Source organism: Lepus europaeus, chromosome 5 (genome assembly GCF_033115175.1).
Source record: "Lepus europaeus isolate LE1 chromosome 5, mLepTim1.pri, whole genome shotgun sequence".
In the NCBI taxonomy this organism is placed as follows: domain Eukaryota; kingdom Metazoa; phylum Chordata; class Mammalia; order Lagomorpha; family Leporidae; genus Lepus; species Lepus europaeus.
The window spans coordinates 85456581-85476767 of NC_084831.1; the positions used below are offsets into that span (position 1 = coordinate 85456581).

General features: G+C 46.4%; 1 protein-coding gene across 1 annotated transcript in view; it reads right to left on the reverse strand.

Moving 5' to 3' along the window:
- Positions 1 to 1315: 1315 nt before the first annotated feature.
- TGFBR3 (transforming growth factor beta receptor 3) overlaps positions 1316 to 20187 on the reverse strand; it is a 213319-nt gene continuing 194447 nt past the window's right edge. Inside the window, exons 15-17 of the mRNA XM_062191725.1 lie at positions 13856 to 13897; positions 11206 to 11313; positions 1316 to 2706 (exon numbers count right to left, since the gene is read on the reverse strand). Coding sequence (XP_062047709.1) covers positions 2588 to 2706; positions 11206 to 11313; positions 13856 to 13897 — 269 coding nt within the window. The 3' untranslated portion in view covers positions 1316 to 2587. The remainder of the gene's footprint in view (positions 2707 to 11205; positions 11314 to 13855; positions 13898 to 20187) is intronic.

A 20187-nucleotide genomic window follows, 5' to 3' on the forward strand; every position in this document is an offset into this window, starting at 1 on the left:
AACGGAACACAATGGCCTCTGCGAAGGAAGGGTGAATCCTGCAAAAGTGACAGGGCTTTGGGGACAGAGTTCAGCTGGAACAGGACTGTTACAGAAACCTGCAGAACATGTTATAAACGTAGAGCTTGTCCTTTATATTAAAACTGTGAAGTATGAGCAATCAGAAATGCTGTAACAAGCTAGGGAGAAACCATCCTGCATTTTTATGTCCATTTTTTAGAAACGTTTCAGAAATACTCAACAACACTTACTCTCCAGTATGGGATCATGTTTTGTCGACGTGGACTTCTGGATCTGAGTCATGCTTCCGATAATGAAACCCAAACAAATAAAAGGTTACTTTTTCCTCTCTCTTAAAAATCTTTTGGTTTGCATCTATAAATTTGTAAATTAATTTAAAATTATTTATAAAATTGGTAATGTAGCATCTCTCTCAAAAATATACATTTAAATATATTACAGAAGTTATTAACTCTGTCCATCTAAGAAATCAATCTTTTAATACCTCCTAATAGCTAATTTTCTTTAACAAGATGAAAAGGTTTTTTTTTTTTTTAAAAAAGCAAAGAACTGATCCAAAGTTTTCACAGTAACTGAAATTAGACATTTCATATGGAGTAACTTAAATTTATCTAAAACATTTAAATATATCTTTATACACAAATTTTTGTAGTAAAATATAGCTATAAGTGACTTAAAGACTCTAGTCTTCTTTGAAGACATCTTTAAACTTTTTTATACATAGAATATGCTAAAACAATACATTCTGCTGAAGGTTAGGCAAAGCGCATTTCAAACACAGGTAGCGTAACCTACATCCTCCAATGATACCTTTACATTAAAAAAAAAAAATGAACTGAAAGAAAGAATTCCTCTAACCTCATGTCTTCTTCAATTGTTTGTTGTCATCTGAAAATAATTCAATATATTAGCTCAGATAGCCTGGATAACTCAGCACTAAAATAATCTGTTTGATTAAAATTATCCTGATTTAATGTCTACATCCATCAAATCAATCAGCTTATTACTCAATGAGAGACAATAATTATTTCTCAATGCCTGTCGATCTCCTTTTACTTCTTTGCCATGTAGACACTGCCCTAAGGTTCTGAATTTCATCAACATTTCCTACTTAAGGTTTCATCACAACAACCTTATATTGAGGGCAGTGAGATGTGATATGAATTTTATAGGGGTAGAATCTAAATTGTACTTACAGAATTTTGGAGGAGAATTCTGGAAAAATAATATTATTTCATTTGTGCTAAAGCTATCTCAGCAATAAATGATCTGGCAGGGAAACATCACTCTAGCATTCTTTTTTTTTTTTTTTTTTTTTTAACATAGAGGTATCACTGAGCTTATTTTAGCTGCAAAGTGGCATCATTTAATCAAATTCACCTCCACTCCTCTTTGGGTTTGGGGGATAATTTAAGGCAAGAGAACTAAACAATCCAAATGAGTGTTCTTTTCCCTATCTCAGCACTGCCTTGGTAGAAGTGGTGACACCATTCATGGAAGGGACAGGAATCCAAGAGGACCTGCCACACATTTGCATCTCATACCAATTTGGCTTTTTTTACAAAACGGCCTTTGAAAAAGTTTGACATGTTTTGAGTAGAAACACTCATTTTACCAAATATAACTTAATAAGTTCCAACTGGAAGCTTAGGACATTTTCAAAAGGGAAACTTGCCCTTCCTCAATGAAGAACACAAACGTGCTAGAACATGACACGTATATGTTTGCACTTGCCTGCACACCCGCACGCATCACAGTGCAAATTCCTCCTTAGCCTTACAATTAAATTTCGCCCCAATTTAAGCATGAATGTATCAACACAAAGTGTCAGAAATGGCCATAAATCTGCAGTTCCAGATTTCGACCATTTTCAATCTCTATATGCCTAGAAGAGATACAAACTTTGCATGAAGACATTTTTGCAGTCGGTGTGTGCGAGTGTGGGCAGAACAGGAAGCTGACAAGGTCATCAGCATTGGTTTTGGCCCAGGGCACCAGAAAGGAATGTCGCCCTGATGTGTGGCAGGATGCAGTCCCCAAGGGCAGCACCCTGCAAGCCCACACATCAGTCCCCACGGGAAGTGGCAGAGTCGGGCCGGAAGTGCGCAGCCAGACGAGGGGGCCAACTAGACAGGGAGGAGCACGCCACAAGGCGTGAAGTGTTTCTGTAGCTTTACACCCCGGTTCAGAGAGAAGAGACTCTTCCGCCGCGTCTCCTCGCTGGTTCCGCTGTCTGGCCATTATCCTTGACCACCTCCTTGAGTGTGGATGCTCTCACCTGGATGAAGCAGCATTTTAAAAACTGGGATGTGTTTCACATTGAAAGCCCCCCAGCCTGGGCGGGCTGGTGGAGCAGGCCACCACCTTAGCTTTCTCATGCAGACGCTAGTGTATGACACAAGTCCAGGGGCCACGTGGGTATTGGCCATGGTGGGGTGGGAGTGGGGCTGTGAATACAAAAGGTGATCTTTATACTGAACTCCACTCTCTCTTTACAAGGGAACCAGCATCAAGCCTTCCGAGTCTGGACATGTCCGGCCTTGCCCTTGGCAGTGGCTGGGCTGGGCTAGGCCGTGCTGCTGCTGGAGCACGGGGTACTCTGCGTGCTGCCGATACTGTGGGCCGCACTGCTGTTTTCTGAGGCCGGCGGGGACGTGGGGACTTGCTGCCTTCCCGCTGTTTCTCCTGCAGTTAAGGAAAGGGGGAGAGAAGCAGGCATGTCAGGGATGCACAGTCCAGAAAAGGACAACACTCACCCGGTCCCTCCCCTCCCCCACTGCCCTTCCATCCAATGCTTTGCCATACCTTGGACACAAGCCCCTGTCCTGGGTAGCTAGAAGAGCTTGTGCCATAGGACTTGGTATGTAGTCACCTGCCTGATGGGTGGTCATGGTGGCTAGGACCCCTGACAGCTGGGGCACAGGCCCTGGACTTCTGGGCTGAAACCACTGGCCAGCACCTACTCAGAGACCATCCCCCATTTCCCTTCACAAAGCTGCTTTAGGGTTTCAGGGCACAATTTTTAAATGGTAGTAAGCGAAGGTGGCAAGGTGGGAACCTTTATCAGAACGCATTTCTTAAAAGCCGAGATGGTGGGGTCTGGACTTTGCTCCAGCTCCAGCATGGCGTGCCTACACTTCCGAAGGCGGTGGGCTGGGGCCGGCGACTGCCAGCCAGCACGGATGGGCTCTGTGCACCAAGGCTCTGCCTGGAGCGCACCGCGAGTGGCCCGGCACGCTGGGCCCTGCACTGCCGCGGAGCCGGTTCTGGGTTCTGGAAGGAAGGAGCCCTTGGGTCACACACATGGTTTGCATTTCACAGTGCAGAAACCCTGGAGTTGGTCTCGTCGCCAGCAAACCTGGCCACAGCGCAGGCCTGGAGAAACGGTGCCAGGCAAGGGAAAACGCTGGGGGCTCTCCCGCAGAAAACACTGCTTTTCTTTTTTTTTTTTTTAAGGTGGAGCAAAAACTACACCAATGGGGCTCCTATGCCTGTTTGGGGCGGAGCCTCCTTGTTCCTGTCCATCAGCCCAGATAAGCTACCCAGCAGGCCTCTTTGTCCAACAGAAACCGGGAGCAAGCGCTGAGCTCTAAGGAACTTGCGTGGGGACTCCCATTCCCCTTCTGGGGCCCCTCAGCAGCCTCTGCCAAAGAAGCAGTCCTGCAAAACGTCCACGCGCCGCCCGGTGTGGCTCTGCCCACTGCCTTCCCTAGCTCCCCCGCTCCACCCACCACCGCCTCCACTTCCCGAGCCAGGTCACTTTCCAGCCCCTTGTGGGGTGGGTGGGATGGAGAGGGGCAGGGCCCCCGGCACTTTCCTCTTCCTGGACTCTCCCCAGCGCTACCCCCTTGGCTCCACGTGTGCCTGGGATGAAGGGCGGAGAGGCGGAGAAGGGGTAAGGCTTCTGTCAAACGTTCAGTTTCCTCGTAGAGGGAGCTTTCCTTCTAGAAGGGACTCACGTCTGATGTCCACAAAAACCAGCTCTGGGGGCCTGAACAATGAGTTCTCTGACTTTAAGAGTTCGGCATCCTTACAACCCGCAGGCCGACCCACACCCGGCTGAAGCCTCCTGTTCTCAGCTGGAGGCACTAAGGTGGCTCTGCGTGACCCACATTTAACAAGTCTCTCTGCCATGTCGTACAGGATCCATCAGAAAAGCTGCAGGCACTCAAAGCCCTCCCCTCCTTCTTCCGGCTGACCTGGCTCAGCCTGACTGCACCTGAGGCAACACGGCCTTGCCCCCCGCAGCACCAGGGAGCGAGTCTGTCTCCTCCAAGGTTCGCCGTGTGCTTGCGAATTCACCTTCAGGACAAGTGCCAGCGCTCTGCCCTGCCCAGGAAGTCTGAATGTTTGCTTGCCGGTGTCTATTTGCCAAACACGGTTGTTGCCATGTCCGTTTATTTTCATCAGTGTCCATTTGAAAAAAAGGTCTTTCAGCTTCCAGAGTTTTGGAAACTCTGGTCCCGGGAATGGAAAACACGGTTCAAAATAAAGCCTCAACAAAACAGAGGCCCCTCGGCTTGGGGCTGCGGGACGCGTGCCACCCAGGTGGACAGGTGAACTCGTCCAGCGAGCTGCCAGGGGCATCTCTGGCGAGATGCTGCTTGCATGCATTGAGACTCCTGCACACCGTCCCTGCCACCTCAGGCATTATTTTCACATGAGACACCAGATTTCTCGATACGGGCAAGTTTGTGCGAGCTTCCACCTTTTGATACAATCAAGAAAAAGCTTCCTGGCTGTCAGACGGAGGTGGTACCCCAGGGAAGGTCACTGATTTCTGGCTGCGGCTCCAGCGCCGCTAACAGAGACAGACTCCAGAAGACAGGGGTGATGGCTCAAGCAATGGGTTCCCACCACTTGGAGACTGGAATATGTTTCCGGCTCCTGGCTTTGGCCTGGCCTCGTCCTGGCCATTGCAGACATGTGGAGAGTGAGCTAGTGGATGGAACTTTTCTCCTCCCTCCCTCCCTCTCTCTCTCTCTCTTTTACTCTCTCTCTCTCAAATAAATTAATCAAACTCATTTTAAAATGTAAGGTTCTGGACCTGACCAAGTAACTGTGTAACTCTGAACTGGTGGCCTCTGTTCTCCGGGCCTCCATTTTGCCCTATGGAAAAAGGAGATGCCGGGCAAACCAGTAACTTCCCAAGGGCCCTCCTCTGAGAAGCTGATAGAAAAGCGAGGGCAGGACTCTGCACTGAGAGAGTGCTTTAAATACACACACACATACACACGCACGCACAAGCACACTTGTATTTGCTCCCCAGATAGCACCAGGATGACAGTAAGTAAACAGCCGTGCTCTGTCACGTGCAAACGTGCAGCAAAAGGTGGCAGCGGGCACATCTGGGAGACGGGGTGTGACAGGGCTGTAGGCAGTGGGGCTGGCTGAACTTGTGTACAAGCAGCAGCAGGATTTTTCTAGATCTCCTCCCTCACTTCACCGGGCCGGGCCGGCCCCTGCCCTTCCTCTTTCAGGGGGAAGACTGGAAGTTGACTCTCAGAAGAAGAAGGTGCACCTGAGGAGCAGGCACAGCGGGAGGCGAGAAGAGGGGATGGAGTGAAGACCTGCATGCCCCGCTGCCCTGGCTTCGTGTGCTCAGCCTGACTGCACCTGAGGCGACACGGCCTTGCCCCCCGCAGGGCAGGGAGCCAGTCTATCTCCTCCAAGGTTCGCCCTGTGCTTGCGTATTCGCCTTCAGGACAAGTGCCAGCGCTCTGCCCTGCAGAATATTTGCTTGCCGGTGTCTATTTGCCAAACACGGTTTGTTGCCATGTCAGTTTATTTTCATCAGTGTCCATTAAGTAGGTCTTTCAATACCCAGATGCACACTTTCAAGGTAGGAAAGAGGAAACTGGTTTTATAGAAAACCCGATGAGTTAAAAAGGACAAGATGTGAGAATGTGACAGTAAATGGTCCCATCAGATCACCGGCAGGAAGTTTACAACTGTGTCCCCTCCACAAGCTCCGAACTCCCACAGTCTTTAAATCAGCCTGCATTAATGTCCTCAGATAGGGAAGTTACTGCACCCATGAGGAAAGGACACATTAAAAAAAAAAAAAAAAAAAAAAAAAAAAAAACAAGGAAAATTCATAAGAAAAAATCCTTGGAATGTAAACATTTGGGGGCACTCTTCAAAACCCTGTAGGCAGGCATTGGGCCTAGCAGTTAAGATGCCCACATCCCACATCAGACCGCCGATGTCTGATTCCAGGCTCCAGCTCCTGAGTCTGGATTCCCAGTAGCAAGGCCCCTGGAGGCAGCAGGGAATGGTTCAAGTAAGTGGGTCCCTGCCACCCATGTGGGAGGCCTGCATTGAGATCCCAGAAGCTGGCCCCAGCCCTGGCCCAGCGCCCACTGTTGTGAGTGCTTGGGGGAGCACTTGCACGTGCTCTTTTTCTCCTGTACTTCTCAAATAAAATTAAAACAAGGCAAAACAAACAACAACAACATCAGGAAGTCTCCCAGAAACCAAAGAAAGTAAAAAGATGGCAAACAGAAAAGAAAGGAAAGAGGACCCATCAAGAAGTTCAACTTTCAAATGCAATTATTTCTAGAATGAGAGGACAGAAACAAGAAAGGATGATTTCTGAAAACCTTCAGTGCTGAAAGGCTCACGTGCATAGACTGAAAGGGCCCAATTAACGCCCAGCATAACGTATGAAAATTCCCCGGGGTCAAGGGATACCACTGTAAAATCTCTCCCAGAAGGAAAAATATCAGGACACAGACAAAGGATACTGGAAATGTGAGTGGCTTTGGACTCCCCATTAGGAATCCCCAGAATTAGAAGACAAGAGCAGTGCTTGGGCTGCGCTGTGGTGTAGCGGGTAAAGCTGCTGCTTGCAGTGCCAGCATCCCATATGGGCTCCGGTTTGAGTCCCGGCTGCTCCACTTCCTATCCAGCTTTCTGCTATGGCCTGGGAAAGCAGTAGAAGATGGCCCAAGTCCTTGGGCCTCTGCACCCACATGGGAGACCCAGAAGAAGCTCCTGGCTTCAGATCTGCACAGCTCTGGTTGTTGCAGCCAACTGAGGAGTGAACCAGCGGATGGAAGACCTCTCTCTCCCTCTTCTTATCTCTGTGTAACCCTGACTCTCAAGTAAATAAATAAATCTTTAAAAAAAAAAAAAACAAGCAGTGCTTTCAAAATGTGCAAGGAAAGTGATTTATTGACCAGCATTCTATACCTTGCCAAACTGTCTACTGAATGTTTCTATACATAAAGACATTTGCACACACACAAGGTGTGAAAAACACTGACTTCCTACCTCCCCTTTAAACCTGGAAGAAAATGAAGCTAACAGAGGGTGGTGAAGAAGGCAGTTATGAATCCTAAGGAAAATGAGAAGTCATGCAGGAAAAATAGCAGAGATATTACACTACATGGCTGCATTGTGGCTGGCACCCAGGTAGGCATAGTAATGTAAACAGTGAGACAGACCCACCCAGAATTTCAGTATAATTCTGTTAGCAGGATGGGGTGGAGGGACAAGAAGGGAATGAATGAGATGCATGATGGGGCACCGGGGGTGGAAGAGCTAAATCCTTAGTTTCCACAGTCGGTGGTCGACCACGGAGTCTGAAATTACAAAGCAGCAGCAGTAGACTGTATGCATTAATGTCCCCAAAAAATCAATTAGAAGTCAGAAATGGTAATCTGGGGAGTGAGACAAGAGGGTGAGGCTGTAGGGATCTGATTTTTTCATAAACATTCCAAAACTATTTTAATTTTTACCTATGTGCACGAACTGCTTTGAGAAAGCTAAAAGGTTACACGTTTTATAACTCTTCTTCCCTCTCATTAATAAAACAACAGATCTAATTTTGCATGTGCCTCTGGGGACCTTTAGGGACTAGGGGTTGGGGACCCCTGCACTAGCCAGGCCCCAGGAGCGTGAGGAGTCTATGGCTGCTTCCCAGTCCTGAGCCTCGCCTCCTCTCTGCACCACCTTCAGAGAGTGGAAGGTTAGGAATGCCGGTTTCTCAACAGGATTACCTGGCCTTAAGAAAGCATCTCTTATTGTGTGCCCAGCTGTTTTAGATTAACACACATTCCAAGTACTAAGTCAATATCCACAATTCAGTGATGGGACTTGGCTTTGCATCCGGTGCTGCAGATAGACTTGGGGGGCATAATCAAAAGAAAGGCATCCAAAGGAAAGATTGCTCTGGACCTGGAGGCAAATACCACCTGAGCCTTCCAATATCCCGTGCACGAGCTGAGTCCCTGAGCTGAGGTTGCCCTAGGAACTAAATGGACTCAGTCGGACTTTGCATACCCAACTCTCCCCACTGGCCACGCATCATAGGCTCCCTATTCGTCTAAACTTGCCACTGGCTGTCCCTGGTGTGAAACAGAGAGGGGCTGGACAAGAAACCACCATCTAATCCTGAAGTAGGCCTTCTCCACGCCCTGTGATGTTGCTATTCTTTATGAAAAGTAAGCCAACTAAACCGGACAGCACAGCTTTGAATAAAAAGTGATCCTGAAGCTGTACCAAAAGTGATGCTAACTGATTCTGGAGCCCTGAATGATGGGTTCCAAATGGGCCTAATTTATTTGGCTGGAAAGCACCACAGGAAGCTTTTTGGTTTTGCTGTTCTTTAATCTGCTTGCAAGCCCAGTTCTGTGTTCTCAGTCCTTAAAAGCTCCCCATGCAGGCTCTGGCTTGAGAGAAAGGCCATCAGTAACAACAAGCCTGGAGCTCGGCAAGCAGCCGTCCACACCATCCAGCCTGGCTTTGATTGGATCAGGCTTGTGTGAGTGGCTGTGTACAGGAGGCTGGTGCTGTCAAAGGATCTCAGTGGGCTGTGTTCCACTGAGTGCCATTTGGTTGTCCTGCGTTCTGCCTGGACCTGGCAGCCTGGCCCAAGGTTAGCTTGGACAGTCTGAGGGTCCAGCTCCATAGCCAGAGCAGCCTGTGGCTAAGCAGGCACACGGGTTAAGCATCTGCTTAAAATCCTCAGGGCAGCAGAGTTTTCTTGGAGTAGTTTCAAGTTCATTCCCATTCCCAACTGACAACACTGGCTGCCAACAGCCCTAGAACCTCTCAGACATGTAGGAGTTAGAAAAAATTTCAAAGAACTGTTAGCTTGAGATCTGAACATGTCGATAGTCCCATGATAAAATTATTTACTCTGCTAAAAGCTGACCCTTCTGGTCCCTTTATAAACTGTTCATGAGGAAGAATATTCCTACACTCATTCACAGATAACTGAATACCCAGAATCTGATATTCTCTTTCTCTTACACACACACACACACACGTCACAGAAAGCATACTTTATTCAAAGGTTGCTGGTTGGGGCCGGCATTGCAGTGTAGCAGGTTAAGCTCCCTGTAGTGCCAGCATCCCATGTAGGCACCAGTTCAAGTCCTGGCTGCTCCACTTCTAATCCAGCTCCCAGCTAATTTGCCTGGGAAAGCAGTAGAAGATAGCCAAAGTTCTTGGGCCCCTGTACCCACATGGGAGACCTGGGAAAAGCTCCTGGCTCCTGGCTTCAGATCGGCCCAGCTCCAGCCATTGCAGCTGTTTGGGGAGTGAACCAACAGATGGAAGACTTGTCTCTCTCTGTCCTTCTCCCCCCCCCTCCCCCCCGTAACTCTGCCTTTCAAATAAGTAAGATAAATCTTTTTGGTTTCTTTAAAGGTTGCTGGCTAGGAACAATAACTTGAGGACTGAAAGTGTCACTATTTTTTTTTTTTTTTTGACAGGCAGAGTGGACAGTGAGAGAGAGAAAGAGAAAGGTCTTCCTTTGCTGTTGGTTCACCCTCCAATGGGCCGCCGCGGCCGGCGCACCGCGCTGATCCAAAGGCAGGAGCCAGGTGCTTCTCCTGGTCTCCCATGGGGTGCAGGGCCCAAGCACTTGGGCCATCCTCCACTGCACTCCCGGGCCACGGCAGAGAGGTGCCTGGAAGAGGGACAACCAGGACAGAATCCAGTGCCCCGACGGGGACTAGAACCCGGTGTGCCGGCGCCGCAAGGCGGAGGATTAGCCTGTTGACCCACGGCGCCGGCCTGAAAGCGTCACTATTAAACCCTCCTAAAGTTTCACTGAGAGGTCAGCTTTGGGCTGGATGGATTTCCCATGCTGGGCCAGAAGGCTTTGTTCTTCTCCTTCTGCCATAACCTGAAACATCTCAGCCACAGAATATAGTATTTGAAGTGGAAAATCTGATGAAAAAGGGAATCAGAAATGTTACTAACAAAGGATCTCTGGGCCATATTTATAATCTCAATAGTTTGAGGTTTTGCAATTAAGAGGATTAAGATGTGCCTCCCCAAGATGTCCTGTGGAGCCTCTCTTCTCTTTATACTGGTCATCCTTTCAGCTGGGCTAGTTGGCACGCACTGGTCTAATGGAGAAGGAATAAAAAGCTAAACAAAGAGGCCAAGCCTGTCACTTGCTTGTGACTCATTAATCTAGCACAATCCACAGTGTAAACTCCAAGTATCTAAGAGCAAACAAGATCCACTCACTCTCCTGGCATGCCCCAGAATGCAGGTCATTCCTTCCCAGATTTGTAGGGGACAAAGGAGCCCCAGAGGGGTGGGCGGTCCCCAGGCTGCTCCCCTTGCTAGGCCAGCATTCTGTAGGGGGTTGAACATGTTCTCTGTTCAGACCAGGACGTTTCAACTTAGGAAACGGTGGGGAATCCTGGGTCTTGGAGGAGCATGGTTTGACAATGAAGTGCCTTGATTAATTTTCAATTTGTGAAAATATATTTTGAAAATTTAAACAGCAGAAAGATATGAGAATTCTATCAAAGACGACATGGAATAGGTTTAAAAACAGCTGAGAGATACTGGTTTAAGTCATTGATTTCTCTGGTGGACAGTGCTCCTTACCTTGGCAGGTGTGTTAATAAAAGCCTGGTTTCCTTCTTCACTTTTGTCCATTTATATGTCCATGCGGACATCTGTAGCTCTGAAGAAGTGGTTCATATTTGCAAACTAGCGGTCTTTAGCTAAAGTCTAACATTTCAATGGACACAGTTCAAACTTTTCTAATACTGCTTAAGCAAATTATATTTTTGCAAGACTCAATTTATACCAAGTCAGTGTGAAAGCAGAGAGAACGAACTTTCTCTCTCTCTTACCCACCAATGAAACACTGCGTGTTATGTGGCAGGCATTTGAGATGTGCACCAACTAATATTCCACAGTCACACTAACCTGTGTGCGAATAGATGTACCACAAGGCCCCAGTCAGGAGTGCTCCGATCACAAATGCTGCAAATGCAATGCCCATCACGGTTAGGGTGTCCAGACCATGGAAAATGGCTGTAAAGGAGGGAAACCAACACACACACTTTAAGTTAGTCTGCATCACACATTGTAATTTTATATTTGTTTTACATGCACTGTCATAAAGGCTGAGCCCTGACTCATAAAATCTGAGGATGTAATAAAAATTCTAATAAAATATCTTTCATTGGATGGACAGTTGCCTCTTGGGACACCTGCAACCCATATCAGAGAACCTTGGTTTCAGTCCTGGCCCTGTTCCTGATCCCAGCTCCCTGCTAATGTGCATCCTGACAGGCAGCTGGTAATGGCTAGAGTAGTTGGGTCCTTGCTACCCATGTGGAAACCCAGGTTGAGATCAGGGCTCCTGGCTTCTGACTGGGCCAGCCTTGGTTGTTGTGGCATTTGGGGAGTGAGCCAGCAGATGGAAGATCTCTGTGTGTCTGTCTCTTTCTGCCCTTTAGATAAGATAAATAAATAATTTTAAAGAGACTTTGCATTTTGTAACTTGCATTTTTCCCCTAAGGAAAAATGATATGGTCAGTGTCCAAATATTCTCACTTTGCAATTTATTTGAGCCACAGATCAGATGTGTAAACTGTAAAATCTTAAGGCTGTGGTCTCATTGTGGTCTCAATCTAAGGACCTCTTATTTTGATGGAGGGTGACTTGAAAGTTCACAGATGAAGATGCTGCGGAAAGCAAGGTGAACTTCTATGATCAAAACATGACTCACTGCTTCTTATTCATTGAACCACCTTCAACAGTGAGACCCTGCACTGAACACACACACCTAGAACTTTCCAAACATTTTCAAGAACATTTAAAAACAGGAAAGGGAACAGCAAGAAAGGAGGGGGACAGCGTAAGATTCCACTCTTCCTGTGGATTATAACACTTTCCTGGTACTACATTAAACCCTCAACCTTCACAACAGTGTTTGTGTCATTTCAAACCACCAACTTTTTAACTCTTTTCCAACTATGGAGAACGGAAATACTTGTCAGTGGGGACTGATGTCAGTTTTATGGTCAGCACAACATATAAATAGAACCAATTGTTCCTCTGTTTGGCAAAGATGTTTTAGATTTGAAATTAATTCCAGGCCACAGAAATAGAACGTTTCCTTTCATTTGAGAGAACTATCTTTTTGGAGTCACTTACAAAAAGTTAAAAATCAGTTTCCAAAGGAGAGGGGGTTGGGGGTACCAGGAAATCTCCAAGGTCTCTGTTTTCTGAATACTTCACTATTTCACTGCCAGCCATTTCTACCTTGCACCTCCAACCACAACTGCTCTCCAAGGAAATTATATCTCTCTGCCTTTCAGCTCACTCTGGGCAAGTGATTCGGTTGCACTATGACCCCTGAGCAGCCTCTTAAGGGGAAAGTGTGTCACGGTGGAGGAGACTGGAAGGATCCCAGCTCTGGTCCCTGCTCCTCTTGCCCTGTGTCTTTTGATGAGTTAATCTAACTCCTGAAGAATGAGGATAACACAACTTCACCTACTGAAGGCAGGAGGCAAACAACAGTAGTCTATAAAAGAGACGAGGATGCCCCAGAAATCAAGACATGGGGACAGCTTTCTGGAGGTTAAGACCAACAGGGCCATCAACCTATCTAGTTTAGTTTAGTCCACAGGAGAGGTTTTTTAAGACAATCCACCTTTCATGACTTCAGATGCAAAAATCAAGGATGATTGCAAAGTTTTTAGTGAAAATATTCCAAAATTCCAAAGATAGAGATGTCATTTCATTCAGGCTAGGGAAGTACAAGAGAATATATCCGTGTGAATTATATCCTATAATTGTGTTAACATGATCCACTTAAGGCAAGGGTGTAGGAAGTGCTTTGTACAAAGGAACCCTGGTTGTGTGTATGTGAGGGCATCAGCCACGGAGACTAACCTGGGAGTCTTAGAGAGGGGAAAAAAGCAAAGACTCTCCTCACCAGATAGCACTGTCAAAAAGAGCTGGGGTGGGGGCATCCAGGAAGGCCAGGTTCAAGTCCTGCCTCAATGCCAGTGATAACCATGGGCAAGTCCCTTAAGTATTTCTGGGGCTAGACACTCTCCAGCTCATCGCTCTGGAGGAAATGGTATCCCTTTCTTTCCCACATGCCCTCCCTGGTTCCCCCATTCCTGGAACTAAACGTTGCCACGAAGCTTTGGCAGCTAGTGCCCTTGGCACTCCTCCTCTGAGCAGGCAAGTGTCGTCAACAACACGTAAAGCAAATCACTCCCATAGCTGCACATTAATGCCTTCAGAAAACAACAGCCAGAAGCACGCAAACCACTAAATCCTTTCTGTATAACGAAGTGGCCGCTGTCTTCCCATACATGCCAGTGGGTCAACAGGCTCATATTTTAAAATGGCAAAGGTGGAAGGGGAAAAGGGAAGAGGAGGCCGAAGGAAGGACAGAGAAAAGGAAGAAACAAAGCATGAAGAAGAGGCAAGGGCAAGGCGAATGAGAGTCCAAGTCTCCTTATCAAAACTCAACGTTTGGCAAACATTCATGAGCCAAGTCATTCTGAGAAAAGCCCAGGAGGGTTTATTTCGAAATAGTTGCATAAAGACTTACGTGGAGAAATTGGATCCGGTTCCCTAATGCTTGGACCTTTTTCTGAAACAAAAACATAAATCATAATTGCATTCCACAGAGAAACTAACGTTTAAGCCAAGGGTCATCATACTCTCGGCAGAAGCTGACACTTTCCTATTTCTTAATAAACACTAACTTTGCAGCAGGGGCAGGTGTTTGGTCTAATGGTTAAGATGCCCGCGGCCCCTGCTGGAGTACCTGGGTTTGATACCCAGCTGTGGTTCCTGACTATGTGCAGCCTGGGAAACAGCAGATGATGGCTCAAGTGATCAGGTCCCTGCCACCCACTGGATTGAGTTGCTGGCCCCCACTGGGGACTGCTGCAGGCATCTGAGGAGTGAACCAGAGGACGGGAGCTGTTTCATTCTCTGGGTCTTTCTGCCTCTCAAATACATTTTTAAAAAATTAAATGTACTTTGCAAAAGTCCTGTCATCAATGATTCCCATTAGATATCAAAACTATAGCATGGTTACCCTCCCAAATTTTAAGCAATCCACTTTGCTCATAATCAATTGCACAGGCTCTCCAATTGGAAGGCAAGTACCTAAACCAAGGGAGTTTGAGTCTCACAGTTCCTGGGTGTGTGTACTTTTATATTTACTTACTAAAGGACTCAGTATCTATAAATACCATTGTTCTCCAGTGTATCCACTGCATTATGCCACTTTCAAGATATTCTTGTACATCACGTGCAGATTTGTAAAAGCACTGCTATTCTTCGATCCTTACTGCCATTGCCCCGAGTCCAGCTCCTTGTCACGCATCTGCGTTATCACAGGTCTCCTGGTCCCCATCACTACTCTCCCTTCCAAACACTTTCTCCTCCATATCTGCCCCTAGAGTGAAGTTATCCAGGGCCCAGAGCTGGTCATAGCACTGCCCTGACCACTCCCCTTAAAGATGTCCCTTCCTTGATAGGGGGAACATCCAAACTCTTTAGATGGTGCACAAAGTTCTCCCTCCCTCTACCAACAAGTCTCCTTTCCTGATGGGGTCTTTCTTCCAGCCAGCGTTCCGAACACTTAGTTATTTAAACTCCCCAACTTCTCCATGTCACCACTCTTTGCAAGCCACCCCGATACACCTTCCTCCCCTAGACCTGCTTTGTTGGCATTTCCTATGGGAGGCCTTTCCTGCCTCTCCCATGGCTCCATCTCCACCCCAGCTAGTCTGGTCTCTCCCACCACTGCTCATTCCACCCTGGTTCTGTTACACATATGCTGTACCACAGAGTGGTTCTATGCTTGTTTTTCTGCTCTGAGGACAAGGTCTAGTTCTTACTCATGGGTATATCCTCAGGGCTCAGAATAGCAAGGGACAGGCCTCCCAGAAGAGTTTGGTGAAAGCTGGTTAAGATGTCGACGTACTCTCAGAACGTAGAGGAATGGAGGAAACCAGGAAGGATACTAGCAAAATGCTTCTGTGCCTCCACGTTTCCCGAATGCGTTTGTGTTCACAACGTGTTACACAGCCAAGATCTCATTTGAAGCTGACAACAGAAAGTGAATTTTTATCACTATTTCACAAATGAGCAGCCTGCAACTCTGATATCATGGGACCACCCAAGGTCACAGCTGGAAAGCATGAGGGTAGGGATTGAACCAGGATTCTGGATTCCTGCCTGGCAGCCTAACAGACTGGTGCATACTGCTCTCTGTCCTGCACTGGGGAAGTGCTCACGAAGCACCTCCTTGTGCACAGTGAGAATGGTCTAGAACAGGGGTTAGGAAACCATGGCCCACCCCTTATTTTTAGATGACCCATGAGTCATGACTGGAGTTCACATTTTGAAATTTAAAAAATAATCAGAAGAATATTTCAGGATATAACATGTTTTGAAATCCAAATTGACTTCAGCAGTGAGGTTTTACATGAACATAGCCACGCTGGCTCATTGACACGCTGCCTGCAGCTGCTGACACACAACTATAGCACCGAGCAGCTGAGACAGGGACTGCACGGGCCACCCATCAGCACGGTTCTCTATCTGGTCCTTTCTAGAAAAAGTGTGCCGAGTCCTGCCACAGACTCTGGCCCTCTCGATAGAGCATGGACGTGGCACGTGTTCAGAGCCTTTTTCATCACCATCTTCATTCGATCAAAAAATGGACACGTGCCTTGCGCTTGAAGCCACAGCGAAGCAAAAAGAACTTGTGAAAACTGGACTGAGATGAAGAGCAGAGGAGTTGATGCTTACAAAAATATAAAAGCTAGACAGAATGAAAGGCGGGTGGATGGCCACTGTGCAGCGTCAGCCTTCTCGCAGGGCTCACTCACGCCTGCAGCAGGCTGACCCTCATGCAGCTCCAGGGAAGGAGCCCACGGGGTGACTCAGTAACACAGCAGCCCCGGGAGGAGGGCACAGGCCACGGTGACACTTAAGTAAAGATTGCCTGGAAAACCTAAACGACTGTGCGTCTTGAAGGGAATCAAATTCGGTGTGCAGAAAACACACACTCATTACACTCATGATAAAATACACTCTCTTGGGTATGAGCCGTGTTGGCAGCGGTAACAGGGACACCTTACTTTTGTACACTGACAGGCCATTTTACAAGGGACAAAGAACCTTCACTCATCTCATTTTAAACCCCCAAGAATCCTATGAAGTAGGGGTATCTGATCACAAAGTGCAAGAAGCAGTAGTTTGCTTCGCTGAACTGAGTCCAAAGGCATTCAAAGGCCTCTGGGGCATGCATCACGGGAGAAGTCCACGTTCTGGGAAGAGTTCCATCCAATCAACCACACGTGGTTCAAACTTTGTCACTCAGAATCCCCACGTGGCTTAAAAATGATGATTCTCCCCTAAGAGACCTCACATGTAAGAATTTGGGTTTTATAGCAAGCCTGTGTGATGGATGACATTGTTTTAAAATTCTTAATGGACTTAGGTTGTGATCTAATCTTCCGCCCGACTCCACACAGGGACCTTCCAGGGAACTAAGCAGAAACAGTCCTTGCTCATTCCCCGGGGTGAAGTTCCTTCATGACTGTGCATAAACAGTAAGAAGCACACACTGCAGAACTGGGGGGAAGGGGTTTCTTATCCTCCCACTTTTTGCTTCATGATGCCCAATAACCCCTGAGTGTAACTAAAATAGTTTGATCTCCACCAGAACCTATAATCGCATTGGCATGCTGAAAGGAAAAAAGTGGACATAACAATATTTACTTTTGGTTTAAGGATAAGACTGCACGAAAGGAATCCTAGCTATTGCTGTAAGAGAATTTTAACAATAGATTACTTTACAGAAAGAATAAACTATAATCAACATTCTGAATTAAATCGCTTCATATACGCTGAGTAAATTTTGGTCTACCTCTAGAACCAAACTTTCCCTCCCCAGATTGTGAGGGCTGGTTTTCATAAATGAGGTATTTCTGGGGTTATGCATGAGTAACCGACCACAGCTTTTGGCCTCCAATTTCCAATTCAGTTCTTCTAAACACTGTAAGCCTAAGCAGGCCTGCAGGGAAACCAGGCGTCAAACTGGTAGACACACCTATTAGCATTTGACTTATTTGTTTCTTTTCCATTTTATTTGAAAGGCATAGAGACAGAGAGATAGAGACAGCCCATCTGCTGGTTCACTCCTCAAGTGCCGGTAACAGCCAGGGCAGGGCCAGGCTGAAGCCAGTCGTCTCCCTTGTGGGTGACAGGAATCTCAAGCATTTGAATCATCATCTCCTGCCTCCCAGGATGCACCATCAGCAGGAAGTTGGATTGGACGAGGGGGAGCTGGGAATTGAAGCAGGCACTTCAATATGAGACATGGGCATCCTATGTGTTGACTTTAACCGCTGTCTCAAATGCCTGTCCCTCTACTGATATTTGGCAAAGATGGAAAACAGGAAGAGGAAGTCTCCTCCTGGAAACTCGGGTGGCCTTTGTGCAGATCCTGTCTAAGATACGGATTTCACTAATGGTGCTCCACTGTTTCTGAACCCCTGCTCTGCTTTCTTTCAATATTTATGGCATGCATTGCAATGGGTTGTTCATGTATCTGCATCTTGCCACTAGGTCTGGGGATCTCAGTTCAGTGTGATTTTTATCCCCAGGGGACATATGGGAACGACTATGGGTATTTTGTGTTGTCCAACTCAGGGAGAGGTTGCCACTAGCATCTCGTGGGTAGAGATCAAAGATGCTGCTGGACATCTTACAATGAACAGGACAGCCCTTCCTCTGTTCTCCCCTAGCTAAGAGTCATCCTGCCCAAAATGCTGACAGTGCCGAGGTTGACAAACACTACATAGACCGTGAAGGCCTTAAAGGTGGCATAATTTGCTTGCTTTATGTTTAGCATATAACCGGTACTTGGTACACACTTCTCTGGATTAAATAACCATAAATACCATGTATCTTATCGGGTACTTTTCCCTAGAAACCCAAGCTTCACATTGTTTTCAGAGCAGTCTTCCTAAGTGATCTAATCAGTAATTCCTGACTCAAGATCTTTTGATAGTTCTTAACTTTCAGAGGTGCGTACTAGAATATTTACGGATGAAATTTAATGTCTGAGTTTCCTTCAAAACAATCCAGTGAGGGACAGGAGTGTCAAAACAAGATTTGCCATGAACCGGTCACTGATGAAAACAGATGGTGGGTTCATTAGGGTTGAATTCTACTACTCTGTTTTTGTATATATTTGAAATTTTCCAAAATAAAACATTTTTAAAATGTGAAGCATAAAATTTTTTAAAAAGACTTATTTATTTATTTATTTGACAAGTAGAGTTACAGACAGAGAGAGAGAGAGAGAGACAGAGAGAAAGGTCTTCCTTCCGTTAGTTCACCCCCAAAATGGTCACTTCAGCCGGCGCTCAACGGATCTGAAGCCAGAAGCCAGGCACTTCCTCCCAGTCTCCCATGCGGGTGCAGGTGCCCAAGTACTTGGGCCATCCTGTACTGCCCTCCCGGGCCACAGCAGAGAGCTGGACTGGAAGAGGAGCAACCGGGACTAGAATCCGGTGCCCATATGGGATGCCGGCGCTGCAGGTGGAGGACTAACCAAGTAAGCCATGGCGCCGGGCCTGAAGCATAAAATTTTAAAAGTCCCTATGAGACTCCTCTTGCATATTAGATGGAGACCATGTACCTTAATCTGTTAGCTAAGCATCTCCACCACCTCTCTCAGATTTCCCCTCATCTCTACCTTAGCCTGGGGACAAAACCTGGCTGGTCCTTTGGAGTGTTTTTATCCTGGAAAGATCAGATGTGTTCCGCAAATGTTTGTCTTGAATGAACTTCCCAATTGACATCCACAGCTTTCCCTTCTACTTCCTTGCCGCCATCCCTGCCAAACCCCAGTTTAGCTAACAGGTAGGAAGGAAAGAGTGGGAATTAACATGTACTGAGTACCCATGATATGCAGGTGCTTTTACTTTTAAAAAGCTATGTGATGGGAATATGGAGACAATTTGGTATTCTAAGCATTTAACTTGCTAAGAAGTATCATACGTAAGTCACTGCAAATACGGGAAAGGTATTTATTGTTGTTTCATGTGCACACATTTTTGTGTTTGTACACTAAGTTTCTGAGAAATGAGTACCCCTCCCCTCCCTTTCATCATTTTTGAAATCATCGCTGACGTGGTATAACCGTTTTTATTGTGCAAACCTAAGTATTCTCAAATGCTGTAAAGAGTAGTCACAGCATCCAAGGTAAACAGCAGGGACATGCCTATACTTCAAAATGTCTCAGAAAACACAGCAGGATGGCACCACCTCAACTATTTTAATTGTTTTGCCATAAACCATAAAATGCATAAATGATTCATGTTTTCTGAAGCTTTTTATGAGTTACAATCCAAAGTAAGAGAACTTCTGAACTTTAATGAGCTCTCAAATAGCGAACACGTTTCCTACCTTAACCCTTTCGGAGAACAGACATTTTTTTCCTAAAATTCATCTTCCTTTGAGGTCCTAATCATTAGAGTATTAGGATGTTACCTTAAATACCAACGCGCATTGTAAAAAGAGGGGGGAAGGGTAGGGAAGAGGAATGTGAAGAGGCAGATGTCTATATTAGTTATAGTTTTTATTATTAGGAACTATAATCAACCTCCATCTAGATCAGACACAGGGCTGAAGAGCACAGGCTCCGGAAACAAAGTGCCTGATTTGAATTCAGATCTACCATTTAAATATTTTATAACATATAACATAAACTTGACCTGGGGCCAAGTTTCTTAACCTTTTTTTCATACAGAAGTGCTATGAGAATTTAATATAATAATCCATATAAAACATCTGGCACAAAGCCTTACATAAAGTAAATGCTCAACAAGTGTTAGGTCATCATCATCT